A 12,453-nucleotide genomic window follows, 5' to 3' on the forward strand; every position below is an offset into this window, starting at 1 on the left:
GGAGTAAATCATTGGGAAATAGTGTTGAGTAGCTACAGGGAAGAGAAAAAGAGGTGGTTGAATTCATATCTAGAGGAAGATGGACAAAAAGAAGAAAGAGAAGAAGAAGGAGGAGGGGAGAGAGGAGAAAGAAAAGAAACTGTCACAATTGCTTTGAATTTGAAAATTTTGTAGGAAATAAAAGAGCAGTCTCATTTTTCAGGTTTCTTCATTTTATTATATACCGTGGACAAATTGTAGTTCCTGGCAAATGTTAATTATTGTATTTATGTCCTGTTGTTTTTATTCCACTATTTTGACAATTTACAACCATGAACACTTGTCTCCACTGATACATACCTATTAAAATTGAAGTTGTTTTTGTTCTACTTTGAACAACATCAAAATTTTTGCAAAATTTGTAAGTTATTTTATGCCCTTCCAAGTAGTTCAGATAGAAGCATCATTATATAGGGTAAATTAATGAATACCATTCTGGCTTAACTTACAGTTCCCTTTTACAATAATAAAAATTTGTGACAATGCATTGTATACATTTTACTTGAATAGTTCTAAACAGTAAATTTTATTTAACATTAAAATGTGACTAAATTAATTATGAAATTACTTTCAGGTAATTTGTGACTTTCTGGATTCCTTTGGGGATTTATTGGGGTTCTCTTAGCAACAAGCTCAGAATTTTAAAGCTTGGTTATCTGTATTATTTTTCTAATAACTTTAGTGAAGATACATGAAGTGTCTTTGTTGTATTTGTTTAATTCATTAGAGGTAGAAGACAGAACTATTCAGAGCATCACATTAGATTGCGTATTCCTGGAGCGTTTGGGAAGTTGATAAAAGAAAAAAAACTATGAAAGAAACTTGGGGTATAACCACAAACAAGCTGTAACTTTAAAATTAGTTTTGAGGCTATATTGTTTTTTAACCTTGTAGACCTCTATTTTTGACTTTAAAGGACACACAACAAATGTAATTTTATAGTATCCATTTGAAGGGCAGTAGAATACATTTTCTTTCCTTTTTTTCACATGGATAAAATAAATGTGTTTTACTATGTAGCTCTGGTATTGTTTGTGCCAGGAAATTGGTGCACTAAATCATGTATTGATAAGTTATCCCATTTAAAAAATGCTTTAACATGATTAAGTAGATTTTCAATATTTTACTTTTTAAATTATTCAACTAACGTTCAGAGTAAGTAAATTTACAACATGTGTTGCAGCAAGTCAAAGATATGTTCTTTATTTTGATTTATTTATATTATGGCCTCTAGCTTTTTATTCCAGAAGAGGTAATAAAAATGATACAATAACACTGTATTCTAACTTTGTTAGAGCGTCATAATTACATGGCACACAATTTGTCTTTGATGTTTGCTTTTATTTTATCTTGTATTGCAAATCCTTGTTTTTACTTTTTATGCTTTTATACACATCCTACTTTGGCCCTGATGTCCAATGATTTAAGTAATTGACTACTTAATTCATTTACTTATTTATTGCATTCCTAAAACATACTATACCCTGGGCCAAGAATTTCATTTGCCAAAAAAAAAAAGAAAAAAAGAAAAAAAAAGAAAATACATGTTTTTTACCCTTGATGAAGTAAATCTTATGGGAGAGAGGGGCAGTGTAAGCAAATCATTAAAATACTCTGGGAAAAGTATTTAACATAGAGGTATATTCAAAGTATTATGACAAGATTTGGGAAGTGGTAACTTTCAAAAGTAATGGCAGTAGATTTCTAAGTGGACAGACTGAGTTAGTAATCTCAAGCCAGAAGACAGGGAATGGCATGTGACAAAGAGAGCATTCTGGGCAGCCATGATGAGTGTATTATGAAATGGTGGTATATTGGTGAGATCGATTTCCTAGTAGGAGGAGGGCCTGAAAGAAGGAGATTCTGAAATGTAAGGAGATGAGTCTAAAAATAAAGATGCCTTGCAGAGTGAAGGTTTTTCTTATCCATGTTGTCTTAGTCCATTTTCACGCTGCTGATAAAGACATATCCAATACTGGGAAGAAACAGAGGTTTAATGGACTTACAGTTCCACATGGCTCAGGAGGCATCACAATCATGGCGGAAAGCAAGGAGGAGCAAGTCATATCTTACATGGATGGCGGCCAGCAAAGAGAGAGTTTGTGCAGGGGAACTCCTCTATTTAAAACCATCAGATCTCATGAGACCCACTTACCATTGCAAGGACAGCATAAGAAAGACCCGCCCCCCTATATTCAACTGCCTACCACTGGGTCCCTCCCATGACGTGGTAATTGTGGAAGTTACAATCCAAGATGAGATTTGGGTAGGGAAACAGCCAAACCATATCATATGCTTTACCCTGTGACACTGGGGACCACAATATTATTTTGAAAAATGGAAGCCAGTAGGCCAGAGGTTTACCTTTTTTTCATGCATATTATGAAATAGTTGTACTAGAAGCTTTACATACTTTATATCATGTGTTCCCTATTAAACCCCTGTGAAGGAAAGGTATTTTTATTCCTAGTATATAGATAAGGAAATGAATGATTATCAAAGTTGATCATTTGTCCCAAGTCATGGGGGTATGGGATGGGTTGCAAGCTTAATATTTTCTGGTTCTAGGACTTCTGCTTCTCCAGTATGCCCTATTTCTTCCCTAGAAATCCCCATAGTGTCAGTAAAGAATTTACTGTAGGTGGAAATAGTTACAAAAGAATAGGAAATTATTACTTTTGTTTCAGATTAGAGATGATTATGTATAGAATTTAGACATTGATAGTGGTGATGACAGAAAAACAGCATAGATTTGAGAGCCTTTCAGAAGTAACATTAGTGATTAATCACTAATGCTGAGAGTAAAGGAAAGGGAGAAATTGATGTAGTACTAATGTTTCTGTATATAGCACAAATGAATTTCACTGAATGGGCTGAAGTAAGGCAAGGAATGGAAGGAAGAATTGATGTATGCTGGATGTATTCACAGTGACGGTAGGTTGGTTAATGAATACTCTTTGTCTCCAGTCTTCTTAGATATGTCTTCCTTATAGAACTTAGAGGGAATTAATGGCTAAAGTTAGGAAATTTCAGTTGGAATGTTATCAGTGAGCTTTGTTAGGTTCAGATGCAATTTTAATCATTACAGGCTACAGCTAACAATTGTCTGAAGCTTTTTTATGACATTCCAGGGGATCTTGCCCCATAGCTTCAAACCGTAGGTCTAGCCTGGAAGGTCCTTATACATGTATTGAGCTCCATCAAAATATTTTAAATCAAGAACTAGAACCAAATATACTAAAATGTGGTTATTTGGATAATAGTCAAGTAAGTGACTAGAGTCATTCATCTAGTTAATCATTTCATTACGAACAAAATGATTGAGAAAAGGTTAATTTTAAAAATCTAGGTTAGTTCCTGGCATTTTGTAGTAACAAATTTTCACTTTAATGCCTTAAGAATACTTAGAGCTTTTGCTTTAGTTTTAGTGTGTTTAATGCAGGCCTGTACTCATGCAAGTCAACTCCTTGCCCATAATTTACTTGTGTGTGAAGCCCCCAATCTTACTTATGTTGCTCGAACATGGCTGAGAGAGACAGCTGTGACATTATGAATCCAGCTGGCCACAGATGAGTTTTCAGTGAAGCATGGATCCATATTGGTTTGGTGATCTGTGTGTACTGCCTCCTGTTAAAATTCAGACTCAACCACTAAATCACCTGGCATTGACTGCAACCACTTATGTATGACTAATAGACTGAAGTGAACTGGAACTTTTGTTGCTAGTGATCAAGACCCTTACTGTAATATAAACTATACTATAGTTTTATTGACTATTTAGCTCATGTTAGAATCTGTTTAGTTTAGTCACTTTGCAACAGGTTTTAATAGCCTTGGTTATCTCATGTTGTCAGGATGTTATGATAACTAACCTTTTCCAGATCTTGTATATTGAAATCTCCACATGTTTGTTATGGATTTGATGGTTAAGGTTTAAATCTCAAGGAAAAAATAATTGAAGTTAGAGGCTGAGAAAAAATTTATTTAGGATCTTAAAAGCCTGTATCAATGATCAATAGTTACTTAGAAGGCTGGTAGAACTGCAAGACTTTCTAGATAGTGCAAAAAAACAAAGCATAAAAGAAAACAAAGGATGTGTGAGTTGTTAAAATAATCAGCTAAAGCACCAAACAAAATAACTTCAATTGTGCCTCTTAGCAAATAAAATATAATTCTGAATTACTTGCTCAAATCATTAGGTATATGAAACCCCACAATTTCACTTTTTTAGAGTCCAATGTGATATTCAAACTGGCTAAAATTGCTGATATAAATATATGTCTGTCTTGTTCTTTACAATCCAACCAGGAAATCTTGTTAAATGTTAATGGATATGCAAATGAATGAAACAGTAACTGAAAATTTTTATGACAGGTCTGCATATTTGTAACTTTTCTTCATATTTATCCAAAGCAGCAAAAATAAGAATAATTACTGAATAATGACTTTATATATTATTATTAGAGGTAGAAGACAGAACTATTCAGAGCATCACATTAGATTGTGATTTTATATATTATTTATATATTTATATAGTCTTTATATATTATTCTTCATTTTTAAGTATATTAGTTATTTCATAAACTATCAGTACTGTCTCATCTGCATTGTTATAACATCTAGCACTTATCATATGTCCACAGCCACACGCAAGGATTCTTTATTTTGTGCTGATATATTATTCTGGGTGAATACAGGACCGTTATCTTGCAGTCAATCAAGAAGCTATAAATGTGGTTGGAGAGATTAAGTGAACACACAAAACAATTTTTGGAAGTTTTTAAGATTTTCCTCCGTGGAAAAGTTTTTCATGATTCAATCTCATTTTATTGCTGTTTCTAGGATTTAATGTATGGAGATCTACCCATGCCATATATAAATAAATATGAACAACTTTATTAAATCATAATTTAAACAAATATTTATTAATTCTCCACTGGAGAATCAACAGTGGATAGGATTGCCAAAATAGCTTCCTGTCCTTCTGGACAGTTTTTTCTCTTGGTTTTCAGTGATATGAGCTTGTTTCTTGACATCCTAGTAATTTTGGAATGATGGACAGATGTTATGTATAAAAGTGTGTAGAGGATAAAATAAAATTTTATTTTTCCACAAAAGGTTTACTTTTTCCTTTGTTAGGTGGAAAGAGTAGAAGCTGATCACCACAATCCAGTCATAAAATGGACTGGGTAAAGGCTGGTTTACACTTTCATCAAGGATTCATCCGTCTCTGGTTTTCTATAGCCCTCCAGAGGGCTGTATTCTCTTGGACCACATTCTCTGGCTGGTTCTGAACTCTATAATAGAGTCCTCAGCATAAGGAAGTTGCCAAAGCTCCCTAATGCATTTTAGAGATTTTACTTAGTCTTTTAGTCTCCTTCCTACTTCCTTTTGAACTGCCTACAAGTTCAGAAAGGTTTGTCAAGTGTCTTGAAAGGCAACCAGCTGTGTGTCATGCACTCTTTTGGGCTTCTCCTTCCTCACTAGGATCTTGGCTTCTTAAGTTTCCAACGTTGTCTCTTCAGCTCACTGCGACTGCCCATTGCAAAGGGCAAAACCCAGGTTCTCATCCTCTTTCCTTGCATGCAGAGTCAGCAAGCATGCCCAGAGAAAATACAGCTAATGTCTCCACAGTTCTAATTTTCCACAATTCTCTCTAATCTGGTATCTTGATTTTTCTAGTTTTCATTGCCTCATCAATTTTAATTTTTTGATTATTTAAACAGTGTGAACACTTTTGATTAACATATATTCAGATTGTATACACATGTACAGTAGCACCACTTCATTAAAACTCCTTTTGTCAGTAACCTCCATGATACCAAATTTGTGACATTTTTTTGCATTTAAAAAAAAACTTTTAAGTTCAGGAGTACATGTGCAGTTTTTCTATATAGATAAACTCATGTCATGGGGGTTTATTGTACAGATTGTTTCATCACTCAGGTATTAAGCGTAGTACCCATTAGTTATTTTTCCCAGTCCTCTCCCTCCTCCCACCTTTTTCCCTCTGAAAAGCCCCAGAGTGTGGTGGAGTTTTTTTTTTTTTCTTTCTGTCTTTCTTTCAGTTCTTGGCTGGATGGTTGATCTGTTGCGAGTGTATCCAGCCACCTGTCTCTATTTTTAGATACTAAAATAAAAGAATGATACCTTCTCTTATACACATCTATGCAATTACAGGGAATATACCCTAAAATTTCCACAGTACCCCCAAGATATTCTAGAACTAATTGGAAAAGTGGACAGGTGGGGCATTGAACAAGTTCTTCAAATTAGGTATCATTGAAAGAACTGGGCAATTACCAGAGCTAATCCTTTATAGTAACATTGAGTTCACTGACCAAGAGCTGTTCAGTGATTGTGGTACTGAAGGGTGCTATGCTACACCAAGTTGTCCAAGTGAATAACTTGGGGGCTTTCAAGTGGATGCTACTTTGATTGGTGAATTCAACATGAATTGAAACTCAAGATTTGAATGTTGCTCTGGAGAGCTAAAGGTTCTGCATACTATTCTTGACTGCTTATTATGATTTATCTTAAAGGGAAGTAAGTCTTAATTTTTATCATCTACTAAGCTACTTGTGGACAGAGTAGAAATTCGTTGTGTTTTATATCTTCACTAACACTTATAAGAAGAAGGTGTTGCTTAGTGGTTAAATTTCTGGGTTTGTGAGTCAGTCAAATTTAGATTTAAATCCTGTCCATTTACCAGATGCTTGACCTTAAGCAAGTTGCAAAATCTCTGTAAATCTCAATTTCGTATTGTGAATTGGTAATAATAATACATTTCATTGTACCAGTGTGAGAGTTGATGTATACACTGTATTTAAAGTGGTAATAACTATCTTTGGCACCTTATAAGCATGCAATTTATGGTAGCTATAAATTTTGGGCTACTATGAAAATCCATGGAATTGGCGATCCAGAATTTTGGGTTTAGTACTTAAAATAGACTCTCCAAGGTAGGTGAATGAAGTTTGTTGAAAAAGAGTTATGTTAAGAATTTTTAAGTTTGCTTTTGTTGTTAAATAAAACTAGTTAAATATCTATTTATTTCATGGATAACAGAACCATCTGAAATAACTCCAGAAAAGAAAAAACTGGAGATAGTTTACCTCTCAGTTACTTCAAAAACATATCTCTTCATAATTTCAGTAGATAAATAATGAACAATCATTATCTATTGGATGTATTTTAAAAATAAGAAGAATTAAGTTTTACCAATACTCTAAATTATACAGATATTATTTTGTATAAGAAAAGGAGCAAAATTTAAGATAAAAATAGTTAAGTGAAATAAAACTTAAGAGTAAAATAAAAACTAAAAGGGGGAGAGAGAAATTTGTCACCTAGCTACCATTCGTTAGTTATATTACATGAATAGGGCAAGTTATGTGATCTGAGTCCCAGTTTTTTCAGAGAAACTGCAAAATCAGAAAAATAATAATTAGTGTTTTCTTGAATATTAAATGAAAAAGTAGTAATGAAAATGCCTGATGAAGAGTAAGCATAGTCTTAATACTAATATTTAATGATCAGTGGAAATAGGAATTAGCTATACAAAAAACAAATAGTATAATTATATTTTCTTATTATTTATATTTCAGTAATAATTTAAATCACACATATTTGGATCAAATTTCATACTGCTTTATTATGCATGAAAATTTTTCTTAAATCTTGATATTATTATAAACATTATTCAGGTATGATGTTATATCTAAAGCCTAATCCCAGCATTTTTCCAATTGTTCTGATTTGATGGAACTGAAGGAAAGTTAGCTCTTCTCTCCTCTTTCAAGTTACTCCAATTTAGGAAGTGTTTCTGCTCCACTCATACTTGAGTGAGCATGCACAAATACCTTTGCTGAGTATTTCTGTTTGATTTTTCAAAAGCTGTCATTAGTCTTACAGCTCAAATATGAAATGCACATGGTAATTGGTAGAGCCACATTCAGTCTTCAAGTGTAGCTGAAAGTGACCCAGACACCCCGAGAGCTCTTCTTAGACTTCTAGATTTGTAAGCCTATGTGATGGGACAAGAGCAAGACAGCTTGTTGAGAGTGGGGAAAGTCCCTTTGCCTGTTGCTGAACCAGAAAGCCTTAACTGTATGACTCTCTGAGTCCGGACAATGTCTTGTGTGTTTGTTTCCACAGAGCATATATCATTACAGACTATATGGGCATCCGAAATGAAAGTTTCATGAAATTAGCTGCAGTAGGGACCTGGATGGGGGACTTTGTCACAGCTTGGATGGTAAGAAAATTTTAACTTCACCCATTTCAAACATCAAACGGAAGACATGTTGACAATGTTGGACAGACACTGCTTTTGATGGTGTAGAGTAAAATAATTACCTCTCTTTGAGTGAAACAAATTTATGAGTAAAGATAATTCCAGAGATTATATCCAATATCTGTGGACCTCAGAGAAAAATCAATGCAATTAGAATATAAGTAATGGCACTCCACCAGAATCTGTCTGTCTGTCTCTCTGTCTATCTATCTATCTCTCTCTCTCTCTCTCTAAACACACATGTATGTTTGAGCATATAAACATATACAGTCATAACATTAATAGAAATTCTCCCTGTGAAATTATAAATAATTTTGTTTGTCTAAATAATTTTGGCTTTTTTAAAAGGCATGTACAATTTTCAGGTAAGGAATGTAGTCTGTGGCCTGTCTCAGAAGAGCATATGAAATATTTTTTTAACAATTTAAGAAATAGTTTTCTACATTTATTTTCCTCATTGAAGCTACTAATATAATGGTAACTGAGTTCTGAGTTCTCTTTTAATCTCTTTTGTATTTTCTTACTCCTCGTTACTAAAAGCCTGGAACAAACAGACAAACATGTCTTCTGCTGAGCTCATCTGTCAAGAAAGTATCTTCTGTTTTTAATTATTGGGTTAAAATTTAAAGATAGCATGTTGTTAGAAGGCTCTGGGTTCTATAAATTTATGAGAGACTCACAAAATGCAAAGAGTGTAACTCCCATAAAAATGGAGCACTTCATTAACATCATTCATAAATGCAGTTGATTCTAATTACCTTTGTCAGTCTATTCACTTGAAAATGAGGAGATATACCAGACGGCAGATGATGCTTGACCGAAACAAGACTTGCTGTGGACATGTCCCTGCAGATATGTCCCAGATATTGTAGGTAGGAACAAAAGAGTTTCTGCCATTTCTATTGATTGCTTCTTACCTGGAACAGGTGCTTTCTGGGATCAGGAAGCAGTTGTAGCTTAACTGCTCCTACTGAGAACATCCAGGAAGAGTATCAAGTAACCACGAAAGGGCTTGTACGGCCTGTTTTTGAGCCTCCACCTACCTCTGTTGATTTTTAGAATGTTAACAGATTACTAGATGGATCCTATTCCATTAACTTTAAAATGTGAACTTGAAAAATGCTTTGTCATCTCTAGAAATAGCAATTAGAGTAAGCTAGACATTGAGACCAGGCTGCCTCATGTGAAGAATGTCTTTTTTCCTGGCCGGGCGCGGTGGCTCACACCTGTAATCCCAGCACTTTGGGAGGCCAAGGCAGGCGGATCACGAGGTTAGGAGATCGAGACCATCCTGGCTAACACGGTGAAACCCCGTCTCTACTAAAAATACAAAAAATTAGCCGGGCGTGGTGGCGGGTGCCTGTAGTCCCAGCTACTCGGGAGACTGAGGCAGGAGAATGGTGTGAACTCGGGAGGCGGAGCTTGCAGTGAGCGGAGATCGCACCACCGCACTCCAGCCTGGGGGACAGAGTGAGACTCCGTCTCAAATAAAAATTTCTTTTTTTCCATTGGAAGAAGCTTTTTAAGAGCAGATACATAAACTTTGAAAAACGTGATTTCCTTGAAATTTGAGGGGATGTTTAAAAAATTTTTTCGACATTAATTGTGCATTGTGATTTCGACACCACTTTATGGCGAATCTGCTTAATAAGATGGAAAAGGTAACTAGATTAAGAGTCCAGGAATTTGAATTATCTGACCTGACCACCTATGGTTCGACCTTCCACAAGTAATAAACAGTTCTCTAAGGCTCAGTCTGCAGATTTATCAAATAGGGTTAACAGTTCCTTCCTGTGTTACATATTTTCTGTAAAGCTTAAATGTGTGGCCCTGTGATGTGACTTAAAATGCTAAAGTATGAGGTAGACAGAAGCACTTCATTGTGCACATTGCGGGGCCCTTCATCTCTTTAGCTTGGCTCAGTCCTTTGAGGTGATGGCAAGGGCAAGTCATTGATCCAAGATTCAGGATGCCTAGACTTCCTGAGCCCCATAAGTGGGAGCAGCCCACTTTATACCAGGCCTGGGGTCCAGAGTGTCTAGAGTTTCTTTCAATCGCCAATGCTTCAGTAGACTAAGATGATATGGTACATTGCTTCCTGACTGTTGTCTCAGAGTGAACCTGACAAAAGTTAGAGGAAAAACAATGAACCAGCAGGACCTAGAAGCTCACTCTGGAGTTTGCAGGCTCATGCCAGCCATTTATTACATAAATCATTTTCTTTTCTACTATGACAACATTGTTTGTTTATAACCCAATTCTATCCAATTCCTCCCCAGCCATTTCTTTCTATACCATAAACAGCTCTGCCTCTATTTATTGGTTCATTATTATTGTTTTTTAAATTAGCACTTTTTCTTTTTTTAACCATAAGGAGGGGTCCAATTGCTACAGCAGCCTTAGGAGGAAAATGCATGGTAGAGTTTTGACCAAAGACCTTTAACCCTTCCTGGGTGGATTTCTACTCTGCACTTGCCTGCTCCTCTCATCTGGCTAAGGGGAGTACAGATAATTCCACAGTTCAGCCTGTGATATTTGTCTCCTTCCAAGATCTGGCTGACCTTCATAGTTTCTTCTAATTTTACTGTTTTAATGCCTTATATTTCTAGTGGCTAAACTGATAACTTCACTGTTTTCTATATAAAAGATTACTGCTACATTACAAAACTGAGACTGGATTGAGAGTCAAGCAAACGGTATTCTAGGTTGAATCCCACAATGTGATCTTAAGTCATCTAACCACGTGGGGCCTTTCTGTAAACTGGAAGAGAATCCAAAGTCTCTTTATGCTATGTTATATGAAACATTGACCTTTCCCCATTAGACACAGGGATAGAAATAGCAAAGAAAATACCAAGCGCTCCTGATTTTAAAATACAGTCACACAGGGAGGATTCCCAAAGCACATCATTTCTATTCCCATTTCTATTCACTGACTGGGCAGTGAGTTTCTGTATAAATATTTATATGTCTACATATGAGTATATTGATAACATTTAAAAAATAATATTTTCCCTCATGAGAGAAGTTTAAGGTAGCCTTGACCTTTGTCTGTCTATAGAATTCTCATCATGAAATGAATATCAATGATGAGAGTGACTATCACGGAAAAGCAGCTATTTAAGTTAACAATCAAAGTGTGTCTTTTATATATTTCTGAAATGGAGGATTTTTCTTTTATGGAAAGAATTCAAAGCTTTTTCATAGTTTTAAAAGGCATATCAGTATTGATGTGATCCAAAGATAAGGATGGTGTCAACCAATATGAGAAGTGTCTTTGGCCCTCACATTACAGAGCTTCAAGCTCTATTGGGTCCAATTTCCTAGGCAGTTCTGACTTTTCCTGGCTCTGTGGTACTCCCCATGCAGAGGACAAGAGATGTATGTTAAGATTAAGGGTGCTAATTCTTTTGTCAAATAGGTTTTTAAAATAAGTTAATATGTAAGAAATACGTAAAGTGCTGAGCGATGTAATCTGCATTGAGCTGGGTCTTTGCTATGGGCAGGAGCAGCGAAAAGCTCTGTCATGAAGATGTAAATAAAACAACAGGGGGTGTCTCATGAGACACCGTTTCCAGGTATCCACCTATGTGCCCATGCACTGTGCCATTAAGTCAGAAGCTGGAGGAGAGTCGGCCAGTTCCATATCACATTGCCCCAGTTTTGCCATTGCTGCTTCAGCTTCTGATGAAGTCTAAGGTGGCAGGGGATTCCGAGGACATCATGATGGCACTTGCTTCTGCCCTTAATACCAGAGAGAAGAAGCACTTTATGCTGACCTATACCTAATAATCCCCTGTTCTAGCCCCTGGTACATCCTGTCCTAGTTGCTTCCATCTTACAGCAGTAAATGGTATGACTCACAATAGAATCAGGGAATCAGACTCTAGGTTTGAGGTTCTTATTGGGGTGAGGTGTACAGATAAGATAAAACTGAGCCATGACCTAAGAAGACAATTCTGGGCCTGGCGCAGTGGCTCACACCTGTAATCCCAGCACTTTGGAAGGCTGAGACAGGTGGATCACTTGAGGTCAGGAGTTCACCAGCCTGGCCAACATGATCCCCGTTTCTACTAAAGATACAAAAATTGGTCAGGTGTGGTGGCACATGCCTGCAA

General features: G+C 35.8%; 1 protein-coding gene across 5 annotated transcripts in view; it reads left to right on the forward strand.

Annotated features, from left to right (window-relative positions):
- TMEM117 (transmembrane protein 117) overlaps positions 1–12,453 on the forward strand; it is a 563,388-nt gene that overhangs the window by 288,936 nt on the left and 261,999 nt on the right. For 3 of the 5 annotated variants that reach the window (XM_050749383.1, XM_050749388.1, XM_050749386.1), the window contains one exon: positions 8,197–8,296. The exons of the other annotated variants lie outside the window; for them this stretch is intronic. In XM_050749383.1, coding sequence (XP_050605340.1) covers positions 8,197–8,296 — 100 coding nt within the window. The remainder of the gene's footprint in view (positions 1–8,196; positions 8,297–12,453) is intronic. 5 annotated transcript variants of the gene reach the window in all.

The sequence above is a fragment of the Macaca thibetana genome, chromosome 11 (assembly GCF_024542745.1).
Source record: "Macaca thibetana thibetana isolate TM-01 chromosome 11, ASM2454274v1, whole genome shotgun sequence".
NCBI lineage: Eukaryota > Metazoa > Chordata > Mammalia > Primates > Cercopithecidae > Macaca > Macaca thibetana.